Genomic DNA, 15,823 nt, shown 5'->3' on the forward strand with positions numbered 1-15,823 from the left:
CCAAGGTCACCCAGTAGGCTAGTAGGTAAGGGGTAAGTACAAAATTTGGAAAATGTATACAGCTTGCCCTTGTGTGCATTTTAATCTGTTTAGAATTACACATCTTAATTTTTGCTACATGACTGTGAGTATATTTAACCATGGCTGCCTTCTCTCTTGGGCCTTTCTAGCAGAAATGGTCACGTGCAAAGAAGTGAAGAATTTGTAAGATTTGTTAGCAGCTTGTCATGGGAAGAAAAAACCAATAGCCCATAATTAGAGATAAATGGTTAAAATATAGGTTTATGTTTGAGAAAAAATTATGGAAATATATACCCTGCAAAATACAGAGCAGAAATGGATACTTAGATATTTGTTACCATTTATTCAATAATTAAAGTAAACTGGCCCCCAAAAAACATTGCATTTGACACTTTTTTAAATATTAAGTTTGAAAGACATTAGCTTGTAAACATGAGTAAAAACATAATCCTGATGCTTGTCTAGTGATTTGTAAACCTGCTAACTTCCTAAATAAACAGTTACTTACAAGAAAGAAGTGGACTGTTAAGATGTTCCCCATATAGCACACAGGGTTCACATAAGTATGACTTTGCCATAGAGTTATTTCAGAGAAGATTGAATGTATTCTAGTCTAATCCCTCAGTCCCACCACTTCCTCTATATTAGCCACTATGTACAGAACATTTTGAAAATGCACTAATGCCACTAAACTTCCAGATTTATATTTTCATGTTTTCTGCACTATCAGGGTTGTCGAGCCCTTTTGCTGTACAGTCCGTCCGCTTCCCTGGCATGTGTAGATCTGGTCAGGCCCATTGTTCATAGTTCTGTATGGAGAAGTGTCTTTGCTCGTCTCATGTTTTCAATCACTGTAGAAAACACTTGAGTTACTGAAAGCACTGATATGGTGATGCTGTGTGCATTTGTTAATGTACAGTACAGACCATATAGCTAAATTATGTGGGAAATAAAACTATACTATGCTTTGAATCTCTTGACTTTTTTAAATGTTTTTTTAAATAATTACTTATTTCCAGCAATTTTTAAATTGATAACTGTTCACAACCATAAGTGTATCTTAGCAAAGCTTTTTTGCATGGGGATTTTTTTTTGCAGAAAATATTTGAAAACACCGATTTGTAAACTGGTTGTAGATTTTTTACTTTTTCTGATGGGACTGTATTTTAACTATGGATTTAGTGTGAACTCACATTTAGAGCAACACATACTTCTGTTTTAATCAGTATTTCAGTAACAGAGTTTGTAACCTTGAAACAGAGCAATTCAGTTAACATATTACTGACCTGCACAAGTGCACTGTTGCCAATGCTTGTGATTTTTTAATCAGAGGTTTTAAAATGTTTGTTTTTTTTCTTAAAGTCCCAGCTCCTTGAGTCATGTGACTGTGACAATCTCATCTTTAATTTTACAAAATAAGTTTCTAGCCCTCATGGTTTCAGAGAAAAGCTTGAAAATGATCTGCCAGGTACCGTAAAGGTTCTAAAACCAGAAGGCAGAGAGAGAGAACCCAAAATACAGCTTTAAAGACCTTGTGGCTTTTTTAAGGGGCAGTCTCATTACATTAACACTCAGGATTGGTAATATTGCAAGTGGGAATCGTTATCCACTTCACTGACTTAACTGATGGAAATTTCAAACGGAGTCAATTTCAAACTAATACTGAAGTTTGCAAAAACCTTGAATGCGCAAGCAGGTCAGCTGCCATGGCCCACACAGCCTATCACACCTCTACAACCAGCTTCCTGAGGAAGTTTTGAGAAGTTCAGATATTGTCAGGGAAGTTGTCAGAAATAAAAAGCTCAACTTTCCAGCAATACTCAAAGGCACTTATTTCCATTGAGCTCTAATGAACAAAGCAAATGTAACATTTCAAAAACAAGCTGTTTGAGAGGATGTTCCACTAAAATAGGTCCCTTTTCAAAAATTAAACTTTCAAATCCTTATTTCTTTATAAATACCATGTCGTTATAAGCTTGAGATGAAACTAACACTGTTTCATGTAAAATGTTGCTTATTTCACTCACAGTTTGAAATATCTTCTGGTTCATATGCATACATTCTGTTCTTATACTTTCCTGTCAGATCGGCTCGAACTGTCATAGAGGGATCTTTAGGAGGGGAAAAGTCCAAAATGTTAGCAATGGAGGTCTTTCGGTAGGAGCAGTGCTGCTTAATTTTGGGGGGTGGGAGTGGGGATGGGGGGAGGGGTGGGGAGAGATTCAAGCCTTTAAAAATGGTGTTCATTAGCACAGCACTCTGACGCTGTGTTTATGCCAGGGGTTTTCAGGACAAAAATTTTGGTGGCCTCAGTCTGCGACCACCAACGCTTGTTGGTGACCGCTCTCGCACTTTTTCCTAAAATACTTAATTAGCTTTAGGAAAACCAAAAAAATATGCACACATTCACGTCCAAATGATTGTAATTTATGTATTGCTAGCTAGTAAGTCTGTTGTGAAAAGCGATATTAACAAACCATACATGTATCACCTTTCACAGCAGACTGAATTAGCCCTGGCAAGCCTGGGGACAAATTAAGCCCTGGATGGAGGGTTGCGGGGAGGCAGTGTGGGGCTGGAGCCTGAAGCCTTGCAGCCAGAGCTTGCTGCCCTGCCACCCAAGGGCTGAAACCCAAAGCCAGGGAAGGTGGGGAACTCACTGGCTGCCTGCTCCTACAACCTTGTGCTCCAGGTGACTCCACAGGGGGGCAGGGCCCAACCCTGCTGCTGGCCCCAGCAACCAACACCAGGGTGGTACATCCAGGAGCGAGCGGGAGGGGGCTGTATTTTGCCCTACCTCCCCTCCCGTCACAGCCCAGGAAGCTGTGGCTGCAAGTAAAGCCCCTGGTAGCCGCATTTGAGAAACGCTCTAGGCTAACAGCCCTGTGGATCTCAGAGCTCAGTATCTGCCTTAGAGTGGCTCTTGAACAATAGGCTGGTTAGATGCATCTGAACTGCCCTTCTGAAATTGGTAATGGTGCCAGGTAGGTGTGGCCATTAGAAAGGGTCAGTCTTTGTCCCGTTCATGCCCAACAATCTTACATTGGGTTTCCCCTGGAACTATTGCTCATGAGGCTAGACCAGAGGGGGCCAAACTACAACCCATGGGCCACATCCGGCCCACAGGACCCTCCTGCCTGGCCCCTGAGCCCCTGGCCCCTCCCCTGCTGTTCCCCCTCCCCCACAGCCTCAGCTCACTCGCTCCGCCGCCGGCGCAATGCTCTGGGCAGTGGGGCTGCGAGCTCCTGGGGCAGCGCAGCGGCAAAGCCCGGCCTGACCCGGTGCTCTGTGCTGTGCGGCAGTGACGGCAGCGCAGCCCGGCTCCAGCCAGGCGGTGCGGCTGTAGCGCCGCCAGCCCGTGCTCCAGGCAGCGCGGTAAGGGGGTAGGGAGCAGGGGGCTTGGATAGAGGGCAGAGGAGTTTGGGGTGGTAGTCGGGGGTGGGGGTGTGGATAGGGGTCGGGGCATTCATAGGATGGGGTTGAATGGGGGCAGGGGTCCCGGGGGGCAATCAGGGATGAGAGGAGGGGTTGGGTGGGGCAGTCAGGGGCAGGGGTTCTGGGGGTGGTCAGGGGACAGGGAGAAGGGGTGGTTGGATGGGGCAGTCAGGAAGGAGAGGAGGGGTTGGATGGGGCAGTGGGGGGCAGTTGGGGTGGTGGTCCCGGGGGGGCCATCAGGGAACAGGGAGTGGGGGGGTGGATGTGGCCAGGATCCCGGGGGGGCCATTGGGGGGGTTGGATGGGGCAGGAGTCCCGGGGGGGCCATCGGGGGGCAGGAAATGGGGGGGATGGATGGGGGGAGGGCTGGGCCACACCTGGCTGTTTGAGGAGGCACAGGCTCCCCTAACCGGCCTCCACACAATTTCCGAAACCTGATGTGGCCTTCAGGCCAAAAAGTTTGCCCACCCCTGAGCTAGACCCTGCCCCTGGGAAGCCCAATGAATCCTTAATAAATATTCAGATATAGGCAGAGAATCTAATTCTTACCTATTTTCACACACGACAGCTGATGTCATGTTGGGTCTGTATCATGTGTGTATATATAGGACTAGCTCCTTAGTATAAATTGGTATGTTGGTGTCAGTGGCGCTACACTGATTTATACCAACTGAGGATTTGGCCCATGGTGGCCAACATTTAAATAAGGTGACTACTGATTGGTGCCTGACTTTACACCTTAAAGGAGCCCAGTTTTCAGATAGTGCTGAGCAGCCAGTCTCAGAAAAGCAAATCTCTTTAAAATGTCTCGGGTTAGCCAAGAAAAATCACTAGCCACTTTTGAAAAGCTTGGTCATAATGTCCTGCAGCTTTAAAAAACAAACCCTGCTGCCCAAGCAAGGAATCTGTGCTACACATCACACAAGGCAACTGTTCTTTGATTATCACAAAGAAATAGGAAGCTCACCAACAAAGAGGATCCTAGGGACATAGTGGCCATCGGGGGCCATGTTGTCATCTGTGCTCGAATGCTGAAAGAAAGTTAAATAACGTTTTTGTGATGGGTCGTTAGAACAGCTGTCACATCAGTCAAAGCACTAGAACTGGAACAAACTAATCAGTCTTTATTTCGCTTCAAGTACAATTGGTGGGGTGGTGCTATGGAGTCGCCCTCCTCCCCCTGCATCTAACGCAGCACCAATAGTTAGTTATGTAGGGCTTGCTGTGTTGGATCAGAACAACGTCCCACTCAATTCAGCATCCTGTTACTGACCGTGGCCTGCCGATAGAGGTCCCAAGAAAACTATTTGAGACTGGATTACATAAATATATCTGGATTTGAGCGTAGTAATGTCTCTGTCTCTTCCTCCTCCTAAAAAACGGAATTTTTAGCAAACCCTGTTGTGGGTTTCCAGCAGCTTGGAAACCAGATATTTGAATGAAAATAAAAGAATTAATAAAAAACCCCAAAGAAGTCAATTTCTGATTTGCTATTAAGACTCTTTATTCTGCTTCCCATCATATATTTTGATAATTATGACTTTTAAATTATGATCTTACCACCAGGTTAAGCATAATAAAATCCTCTTGAGCCATTTTTTGGATCTCTGGGCTGGAAACAAAAGCTTTCTTTAAAGCTAAAAAAAAAAAAATTAGGTGGGGAATTTGATCTGCAGCTCAGTTTCATATCAGCTTATTGTGTTCCTAAAACCATCAATTTATGGTTAACATCTTCAGACTATCACATGCACATGTTAGATAAGGCTTGGATAATTCAGGTCTAATAAACTAAGCAGTAGAAAAATCTGTTGTTTGCCTGTGAAGCTAGTTGCTGCTTGATGTAATGTAAAATAGTTCATTCCCTTTGTGGGACTCAATCATAAATCTAACTTGACTTCCTCCAATAGTCGTTGGCATTACAAGACAGAACAGGAATCATGCAGGTGTGCACGTTTTATGCTGCATAGAACTAAAACCACTATAACAACAAGTACTTAAAATGTTGCAGGAAATACTGAGGTCAGAATTTACATGTGATCCTCAATTTGTTCTGAATGACCTACAGTGGGATGAAAAGCTAATAGCGCAGTATATCTTATCAGCTTTTCTTTGGCAAAAAAAGGCTCTTCCTAGGTAATGGAAAGGTACCAATATTCCCTCTTGGAATGATTGACTGGTTTATAAATATAGATCAGAGGTGGGCAAACTATGGCCCGTGGGCCACATCCAGCCCGCAGGACCCTCCTGCCTGGCCCCTCAGCTCACTGTGCCGCCAGCGCAATGCTCTGGGCGACGGGGCTGCGAGCTCCTGGGGCGGCAGGGCTGCACAGCCTGGCATGACCCAGTGCTCTGTGCTGCGTGGTGGCATGGCTGGCTCCAGCCAGGCGGTGCAGCTGTAGCACCGCCAGCCACTGGTGCTCCAGGCAGCACGGTAAGGGGGCAGGGAGCAGGGGGGATTGGATAGAGAGCAGGGGAGTTCGGGGTGGTGGTCAGAGGGCGGGGGACAGGGGGGTTGTAGGGGCAGGGGTTCTGGAGGCGATCAGGGGACAGGGAGAAGAGGTGGTTGTATGGGGCAGGGGTCCTAGGGGGCAGTCAGGAAGGAAAGGAGGAATTGGATGTGACAGCAGGGGGCAGTCGGGTGGGGGTTCCGGGGGTGGTCGGGGGACAGGGAGCCGGGGGGGGGTGGATGGGGCAGGGGTCCCGGGCAGGCCGTCAGGAAATGGGGGGTTGGATGGGGGCAGGAGTCCTGGGGGGGCATCAGGGGGCAAGAAGCGGGGAGGGGGGCGGATGAGGAAGGCTGGGCCACACCTGGCTGTTTGAGGAGGCAAAGCCTCCCCTAACCGGCCTCCATACAATTTCCGATGCAGCCCTCAGGCCGAAAAGTTTGCCCACCCCTGATATAGATGGTGGCATATGCTCTTGAAGGCTTGAAGGTCCTGTCTTAAAATGCCACACCAGACTGCGTTCTCAGGCCTCGTGGTGGCATTATAGAGCAATCAGAAGTCACTGCACTTCTAAGAGATGCCATCCTGGAGATGAGATGTTACATTTGGAGAGAAGTCTCATCTAAAGTTATTCTAGATCAGTGGTTCTCAAACTTTTTTTTTCCGCGGACCACTTGAAAATTGCTGAAGGTCTCGGCAGACCACTTAATGATCTTTCCAAATGTTGTTTGTACCGTTAGCTAACTGTTGAATAAAAGCGCTATATATAAAAAAAAGTTAACTTTTTTTGTTCTACAAATAAAAGCACACAACTTATATTTTCGTATCAGTAGTTTTACCTTTCAGATGTGATGGATCTGTCTCCCGCTGTGGCAGCCCCCGAGCTGGGGCTGGGGCTGGGGCAGAGGGGGGGTGGGTCTCTCCCTCTCTCCCCCGCTGCCGCAGCCCCTGAGCTGGGGCTAGGAAGTGGGGGTGTCTCTCCCTGCCACAGCAGCCACAGGGCTGAGGCTGGGAAGGAGAGCCGTATCTCCCCAGCAGCCGCAGCCCTGAAGCTGGGGAAAGTCACCTCTTTCTCTGGCCGCCGTAGCCCTGCACATCCCAAATTCCCCACCCCCTCTTCTCACCCCACTGCCCCCTCCTATCTACCCGCTATTCCCCCCAAAGCCACCACCTCACCTTACATGTGCATCTTCTCCAGGTTCCAGGCACCTAATTAGTGGAGCCATGCCTGCGCAGCTCCACTAAATTAGGTGGATGGCCCTTCATTCTCCCGTGTGCAGCTGTCCAGGTGCGCACCTTAGAGGGAACTATCCGCAGAGCACCTGAATGGAGCCTGTGGAACCCTGGTGGTCCACTGACCACAGTTTGAGAACCTTTGTTCTAGATGTTTTAGACCACGCTGATCAGAGAATGGCTGCTGCATGCCATTGGCAAGTCACTTCTTTACCAGTATCTAACTCATCCCATTTTCAGAATACCATAATATAATAATATATAATAATATAATATAATATAATATTATAAGCATGAAGGTCCCTTTATAAATAATAAAAATAATTAGCAGTGGCACAGCTAGCGATGCCCGTAATTAAGGTTGCATGACACTTGCCATTCTGACCCTGTTTTGTACTTATTTTTTTCAAACTTCATTGTGAAGTGAATTGTGAAGCCCAGAGCTCTGCTGTTGGACCAGCTATCTGTGCAGAGCTGGGAAAGCCCAGAGAAGAACACACAAACACTCAGGCCAACTAACAACATCAAGGTTGCAACGTCAAGCACTCCAAAGTTAGAAAATGCTCAAATTAATATTTTTGCCCCCTTGTCCCATATCTCTGATGATGCAGTCTTTAATGACATGATCACATACTGTTTTGTAATTTTGTATATACTACATAACTATAAAAGAATAACAGAATATCTGAGCCCTCTTTCTGATAAAATGATAACCCCCGATTAATGTAAATTGAGCTTTACCCTGGCTGGGTCTGGGTGAAGGAAGATGCAATGACTTCATGTCCCTTGTCAGTGTCCTCCGAGGAAGTCTAGGTGCCAAGGCTATTTTGGACACTGATCCAAAAAGCAAACAGGTTTACCCTCCATAGACAGTGCCTCAGCCACTGAAGTTTTGACCTAAAGCAGGCTGCTATGCAAAAAGGTGTTATGGACCTTTTATTCCACACCCTTATCTATAACCCAAGCATGCTTTATTGCTCCTGTTTTGGAACATGATTCAGGAGGTCTTAGAAGGGGTTCAGTTTGATTTAGAAGGGTTTCCTTTTTTCTCACCTTGGCTATAAGGGCATTCTTCTAAGTGGTGGATGACCATCAGAGGTTTCTTGCTAAAAGGACATGAAAAAGGTGGCATGTCAGGTCATTTTTAGAAAACACTAACATATAAGCAACTATGTTGTTACCGGGTTATAACTGCAATGGGGTTCTGATGCTGCTAAAATCCACATCCAGGAACTATGAGAAGAGCTTGATTCGTTTGTCAGTGGATCTTCCAAGTATACTTCCCATACTATGGTCTTGTGCATTGCTTAGCTGTTATAAGTGGAATGTCCCTTCATATTCCAAGTCTATGGCTATTTGATCATATGGAGATGGTGAGATACAAAGAAAGGATCATGTACAAAGATTCTAGTGAAACCGTAACACGCAAATGAAGTTTGATGAAACTACATTTCTATAACTCTCTTCAGTCTGATTGATTTTATAATATAGAAGTCCAAGACTTTTGAAGTGTGAAAGCTTTCAGTTACAGCAGCAACTGCATTCGAAATTAATCTGATAAATACTGTGGACCCAATCCTACAAGCTGCTCATCTCCTGGGAGGTCACCTCCCACCGAAGTTCTATTCAACTGCTCTTTAAATCAACAGGATTGAAAGGCACTTGTCATCTTGGAGAATCAGGCTTGTACAAGGAAAACGAAGATGAGTCTCTGTCAGGGTGTCAAATGACGTAAGTGGAACTGTAGTTCCTAGAATGTTCATGAGCTTTAGTTTTTCCAAAGCCATTGTGGGCAGGGGTTGCTTTTTACAATATATTGGTACGGTGCCTAGCTTCAATGGAGTATCAGATCTGAGTAGGGCCTCGCTCATTGTTGGAATACAAATCAATCATAACACAATCATAGTCCATGGTTTTAGCATCATATTAGCACATTTTGCCTATTTAAACAATAGCTTCTTGTAGAATCACCACCAGTGTCCCTATGTAAATCCTTTTATGATGCAGCAAAATAAGAATAACTAAAGATTACCTGTTTCTTGATCTAGTTAAAGCTTCTTCATATGTCTGAACCCATTCAATTTCATCACCCCATCCTATAGAGAAGAAAATAGATTGGTTAATTTCATTTGTGTACAAATGGCACAGTTGATCTCTGGAGCAGGTGGATGTCCAGACTTTGCTGACCAATGTTGCCAAAGGCTCAATGTTGTCTACTACTCATCACTCCTTTTATCTAGGACAAAAGAGAATGAAGAACTTGGAATATCTCTGAGGGAGGAAGCTTGGGAAAAAAACTGGAACCACATAAAATGCATTTAAGCTCTGCCCAATCCATGTCTCACCTGCAAAGTATTGAACAATTTCCACTAGACACCTGGTAGACCACAGGATAGGAATGTCACATTATTGCACTCTACTACAGATGCAGCCACTCACATGGTTCAGTAACACACATGCTTTTGTTCTGCTAGATGATGCCCCCAGGTATCTGTACCCCCTTTTCACAAGCACTAAACTACCCATTATCCCTTCATTTAAAACACCTCCTTTCATGGAGGATGGCCCCATTCCATACATCTTTTTCTTCTATGGTCTAACTTTATCCACACTACAATAATTAACCCATTTACTTAGCATACAATGGGCATAGGAACAAGAGTTGCCACAATTCATAAATGCCTTCTAATCTCATCCTTGTCTCCCTTTTTGTAATAATCCTTTTCCACCCCTCTATGTGTGTCTGTGAAGACTGGGACCTTTGTGGTCTTACTAGATTTACTCGTTTTCTTGATAAGACCAATCAGGTATATTCCTTTGATCAATTATATGACAATTACCCAAATATACATTATTTCAATATTCCAAACATCTACATTTTACAGGACAGTTGTGCTTTAGTGATTAGATACACACCCAACTTTGAAGAACATTTAAGAAATCTATCAACAGAAGCAGGTTATCAAAAATCTACACAATTCTTTTCAAAACTTGGGATTTTCCACATTCTATATGTAGGCCCAGACCCACAGCTAATGCAAAACAAGTTAGCCCACCTGGAGTCAATAGAGCTACATCAGTTTAGGACAGCTGAGGATCCAACCCATAAACAGTTGGGGGCTGGATACTAAAACTTATGATTTTCACTCTACAAATATTGCTCTCCTCCTCCTCCTGGTCCCTGGCCTTGTGCCTGGCCCCTAGGAAGGAAAGATGCTGCCCTGACTCTCGGCAGAGGAGCAGCTCTGAAGGAAGAATGGAGCTGGCTGCAGTCAGGAGCCATAGCTGCAGATATTTGCCTGCCAAGATGAGTAGGAGGGGATGGCACAGCTGAACCTGCTGGCAGCTGCTTCCTGCCTACACTTTGCTTAACCTCTAAGTAGCTGAATGGCAGCCAGCAACTTGGGACAGGGTGAGCAACTTCAGACTCTGCTTCCTCCCCTTCACAGCCCATCCAAATTTGGGTCTGGAAGCATTGTAGTCCCGTACAAGCTGAAAGCTGTGGAAGATGTCCCAACCTCCCCGAGGGCCACAGGCAGGATTTACTGGCCTTCAGGGCCCAATCAAAGTGCACCTCTTTAAGTAATGGCTTGGGACTATATTTCTGAATGGCAATGAGGGAAGAAGGTCTCCCAGCCACTGACTGTAACTATTGGGAAGCAACAGAAGTCATTTGACTACCAGGGTGCATGGGTGCTATTCATGTTTATACATTATTTTTGCGAAGGTAAGATGCCCAGAAGTTATGTGGATGGGCCTCACATGGAAATGCTAATACAGATAAATGCTTTGCTCAGAGACTTCACCATCTCACCTCGGGAGAGAGTTTGAGGCATCCTTATCCGCATGACGTTCTCCTCCTCCTCCTGCTCCTCCTGCTCAGGGTCCTTCTGTAGTTTTCTCTGGGCAGCTACCACCAGGGCATTGCAGAGGAGGAGAGAACACAGTAACTGAATGGAGTGCATGTTTTCTGGAAAGTAAATTCAGACGTGTCTAGAGTTAAGAGAGAAAATCTTTAGACAGCTTCCGCGTAAGACGATACAACTTTGAAATGCCTATAAGCCATGTCTCATGGACACCTCACTTCAGCAGAAGTTACTCAGGAAGCATTGTTTCTGGTCAAAGCACCTTGTCTGCTTATTGTTGGAGCAAATGATTATGAATAACCCAACAGGATCTTGGGTCTCCATCTATACTGAGCCACTGGATCTTGGACTTTAGTGATCCACTCCTCAAGAAAAGTAGAGGAGCTTTCCTGCATTGACAAACATTTCTATGTATCTTATTACAACTGCACCTCTGAATTTTTTCTTTAACTCTGAGGTCAAAAGTTTTCAACCTAATTGCCTAAAAACAGGTTTCCAAATCCCCTTTAATCAAAGTAGCTTGATTTTCAAAGGTGTGCTTCAGTGGGAGCTGGGGTTGCTCGGCAGCTCTGAAGATGAGACTTTATATTTATATGCTTGTAGCCAAAAATGAATCAGCTGTTTGACAATGTTGGTTTGACATTGCTTCATGGATCAGATGTCAAATACACCAGCAACAATCCTTTACAGCTCTTGAAATAATTTTTTTACAGATTTTTACTTATTTTAATTTCTTTGTTACAGTTTTTAACCTACAGAATAACAATGACAGCTGTAGGAACTGCAGCAAGGAGCAAGCGTACATCTTGGAAAGGAAATGCGTATCCTTTTCAGGAAAAAGACAGTCCTATAAAAATGCATTTTCTTAGAATGATTTTCTCACCTGGAACCTTAAGCTGAGGTCTCTGAGCAGACTGTGAAAATGCACCTCTTCCAGTTACTCATCTATGGTAGGAATAAGTAAGCTAACAGTTATTTATACCCCTGTATTTGCTTAGTTAGTGAGGATGAATGTCAACTGAAATTCCAGGATATCCTGATCCTGGCAAAGTGCAGAACAACCTTCCTATAATAGCTTTCTTTTAATCGACACAGCCGTGTGCTTGGTTTTAATCATGGGATAGTGATTAATGAAAGTATTCACTATAGTGTTTATACTGGACACACCTTCTTCTATCATATATGCTTCCCTAAGCATGGGCTAAGTGTCTCTAAGCCACGAGCTGGTCTAAGATTTGTAGCATGAAGATTAGTGTTACAATACAAACCGGGGGCTCTGTAACGTCATAAACGAGGGGTGGCTAAACTTACCGACCCTCTGAACCGCATACTTTAATCTTCAGAAGTTTGAGAGCTGCAAGACACAGACCTGCCCTGCAGGGCAGAAAACCCTAATCCCACCACCCTGCTGCAGGGCAGAAGCCCCGAGCTTCTCCCCCCACTTGCAGGCCCAGTCTGGTGGGAGAGAAGCGGGGGGGTCTGCAAGGCACATTTTAACTGTAAAAGAGCCACATGTTGCTCACAAGCTGCAGTTTGGCCATGCCTGTCATAAACCATGGCCAAGGGAGTCTTCCAACCCCCCACAGGGGATTATAGCCTTGTTCTTTAAAACAATTAGGAAAAATGAAGGTGAAATTCCCATGGGATTTTTAAACATCTTGGAGGAGTTAAGCCAGAAGATGAATGGTAAAAATGGAATAAACAATCCAAAGAATTGAATTACACTAGAGCAAATGCCCACTCTTAGGTAGATTATTGTGTCCAATTTCAGCTACTTCACCTCAAGAGAGAGAGTTTGCAGTGTTGTTGTAGCCGTGTTGGTCCCAGGGTATGGGAAGGTGGGTGAAGGAATATCTTTTACTGGACCAAATTCTGCTGGTGAAAGAGACATGCTTTTGAGCTACACAGAGCTCTTCTTCAGATCTAGAGATGGTACTCAGAGTGTCACAGCTAAACACAAGGTGGGACAGATTGTAAAGCATAAAGAGTTAACACATGTTGCAAGAGACCATTCATGGTTTCAAAAGGCATGTGGTGTACCTCATCCAGTGCACTAAACGCCCCAAGAACAATTACGTGGGTGAAACCAGACAGTCACTATGCTCTCGAATGAACTCACACAGAAAAATGATGAAAGACAAAAACACTATACTACCCCTGGGTGAACGCTTTTCACAAAGCGATCACTCCATATCTGACTTTTTAATCCTCATTCCTCAAAAGAAACCTGCACAACATCTTCAAAAGATGAGCCAAGGAACTTGAATTTATAACTTGGCAGGACACTAAAAATAATCAACTTAGTAAAGACACCGGATTTATGGTTCATTACAACAATCTGTAACCCACTAACCCTCCTTTGTCCTGTGACTGCAGAGGCATTAACTGCTTACGTCAGCTTGAATGGTCTCTTGCGACATGTGTTAGCTCCTTATGCTTAACAATCTTTTCCACCTTGTATTTAGCTGTGCAGGGTCGGTGCAAGGATGTTTCATGCTGTCAAAGTTAGACTCAGGACTCACAGTTTGTCAGACCACTCTGTTTTATTAGCACAGCGCTCTGCTAATAACACCCAGATAATGTGAGCCCCATGCAAGACACAATCTATCTTATTTATACTGATAAAAGGGTGAGAACTTAACAAGATAACAAAGGGAGCAGAATCAGATAAGTTTACCTGGGCTAGGCATGCATATCTTACTTCCTTACTAACTATTACCCATCTTCTGTTAATGTTTCGCCATTAGCACCATTGTTTATGCCTAATGTTTCTTTTCCTGGCACCTGTATTTCAACATTTCTTATTTCTGCTTAAAGGTACATACAACATTTCTTTAATCCATTCTTATTTTTACAATATAATTTATTCTACTTTCACAATGCCCTAGGCGAAACTTCCACTTTGCGCCCTCCCCCGCTCTGAGGCGGCCCCCCCTGTGGCAGCTCCTCCCCTCCGCCCTGAGGCACCCCCCCCGCGGCAGCTCACCCCTGCCCCGCCTCCTCCGCGAGCACGCCGTGGCTGCTTCACTTCTCCCGCCTCCTAGGCTTGCGGCGCCTAAGCTGATTGGCACCACAAGCCTGGGAGGCGGGAGAAGTGAAGTAGCGACAGCGTGCTCGGGGCGGAGGCAGAGCAGGGGTGAGCTGGGGCGGGGACTTCCCCTGCGTGTCGCACCCCTCCCCTTACTTGCTGCAGGCGACCCTCCCCGCGCTCCCCTGCCCCACCTCTCTCCTCCTAAATGCTGGTGGCGACCGGGGTGGCCGAAGATCCGGCCGCCGTGGTCGCTGCTGAAGAAAATGCCGCCCCCACAAATTCTAGCGACCGCCTAGGTTGCCTAAATGGTTGCACTGGCCCTGTAGCTGTGTCACTCTGAGTACATTTCCCAGAACTGATGAAGAGCTCTGTGTAAACTCAAAAGCTTGTCTCTTCCACCAAGAGAAGTTGGTCCAATAAAAGATATTACCTTGCCCACCTTGTCTCTCAATGGAGAGAGAACAGATTCAGAGAATGGCAATAGCTGGAGGCTTGTTGTAACATGTTCCTTGACTAGACACATTGTGAACCACTTCTCCTGATTGTGCAAGCAGGTTTGTTTCATCTATACCCATTAGTTACAAAGTCCATTTTATTTGATTCAATAGAATAAAACAAACAAGATTTTCTATTAACATTCAATGGTGTATACCTGTTACAATATGAAGGCCGGTTACCATAATATGGGTCTTATTCAGAGCAACCAAACACAGATAAGCCAGCTAGATTTGTACTAGAAATCAGACTGGTCCCTCTAATCAATAGCTTGAGCAGATAAACATAAAAGAGAAATGAAATGCTTTTAAATGTTTGGTACAGAAATTGAATGTAAGTGATCAAAAGGACCAGGAAGTGTTTATCCTGGAAACCGAATAGCCGTACACTTCTAAGCATTATCTCTGAATACAGTGTATTTGCTAAGGTGTGTTTGCAGGGTGACTAATTAGGAGTTTTCATATCTGAAAAACAACCCATACAGGCACTTCAGTCTCTTTCTTGGTTTCCACCTAGAGCAAAACAGAGACAATCGCTTTGTTTTTTATCACGCTTGAGGGAGAAGAGGAGGGAAAAATCAGCTTTGCCTACAAGTGGAATAAGCCAAAGAAGCAGTTGTGGTTCTGGGACACGTTTCACTAGCCAGATCATTGCTGGGTGCAGCAGCTGAGAAATGGGGCCATTGTGGAGCTGAAATCCTACAGGAACTGCTAGTAGCCAAAAAATAAACAAAATAGCATCAAAGCAGCGTGGATAAATCTCTAAGTCCTGTATAGGTCTCATGATAGATATGGAAGGTCACTTCTGATGATGCTAATTAAGCTTTGTGGGCCAGATCCTCAGCTGGTATATGCAGCTCCATTGAATCTGGTCCCTTCTTTAAATACAAAAGCTAGTTTTAAACTGTACTTACAACTGCTTGTAGCATCCATTCACTGAAATGCTTACAACTAAATCACTGATTCTTTCTAGCTGTCTTGCTGCAATGTGTTTTATCCTAATCCACATGGGTCAGATTTTCAAATGTGCTCGGCCCTTGACAGCTTATTGCTTTCATCCAGGCTGCTGGGCACTTCATTTGAGGTGCTCAAATTGGAGCAGAACAGCCACTAGTATTTATGGCTATTTCTACACTGCAGCTGGGTGCGAGCCTCCAAATCCCGGTACACAGATTCAAGCCAGCGGGGCTCGAGCTAGCACACTGTGGGGTTTCAGAAAACCCTACAGTGTGGAATTTTTAAAAAGCTTACATTAAAAATCATTTGCCTTTGAAACAACCACACAATTCCAGGCAAGTC

At 44.8% G+C, this 15,823-nt stretch overlaps 1 protein-coding gene across 1 annotated transcript; it reads right to left on the reverse strand.

Annotated features, from left to right (window-relative positions):
* Window positions 1–207: 207 nt before the first annotated feature.
* On the reverse strand, window positions 208–11,938 carry LOC120374451 (anterior gradient protein 3-like). The gene is made up of 8 exons (XM_039494182.1): window positions 11,883–11,938; window positions 10,948–11,103; window positions 9,166–9,229; window positions 8,187–8,239; window positions 5,017–5,093; window positions 4,424–4,487; window positions 2,049–2,132; window positions 208–872 (listed from the first exon to the last, which is right to left on the reverse strand). Exons 2-8 carry the CDS (start codon window positions 11,096–11,098, stop codon window positions 823–825), a joined length of 543 nt encoding a protein of 180 aa, XP_039350116.1. The 5' UTR covers window positions 11,099–11,103; window positions 11,883–11,938; the 3' UTR covers window positions 208–822.
* Window positions 11,939–15,823: the final 3,885 nt, after the last annotated feature.

The sequence above is a fragment of the Mauremys reevesii genome, linkage group 11 (assembly GCF_016161935.1).
Source record: "Mauremys reevesii isolate NIE-2019 linkage group 11, ASM1616193v1, whole genome shotgun sequence".
Classification (NCBI taxonomy): Eukaryota; Metazoa; Chordata; order Testudines; family Geoemydidae; genus Mauremys; species Mauremys reevesii.

What these genes read in the sequence shown, in the direction of transcription:
- LOC120374451 (XM_039494182.1), bottom strand. Translation starts at nt 11,098, where the DNA reads ATGCACTCCATTCAGTTACTGTGTTCTCTCCTCCTCTGCAATGCCCTG. An exon ending in GCCTCAAACTCTCTCCCGAG is followed by an intron (nt 9,230 to 10,947) that starts GTGAGATGGTGA and finishes TCTTCTCTATAG; the next exon opens with GATGGGGTGATGAAATTGAA. An exon ending in TTATTATGCTTAACCTGGTG is followed by an intron (nt 4,488 to 5,016) that starts GTAAGATCATAA and finishes ACTTTCTTTCAG; the next exon opens with CATTCGAGCACAGATGACAA.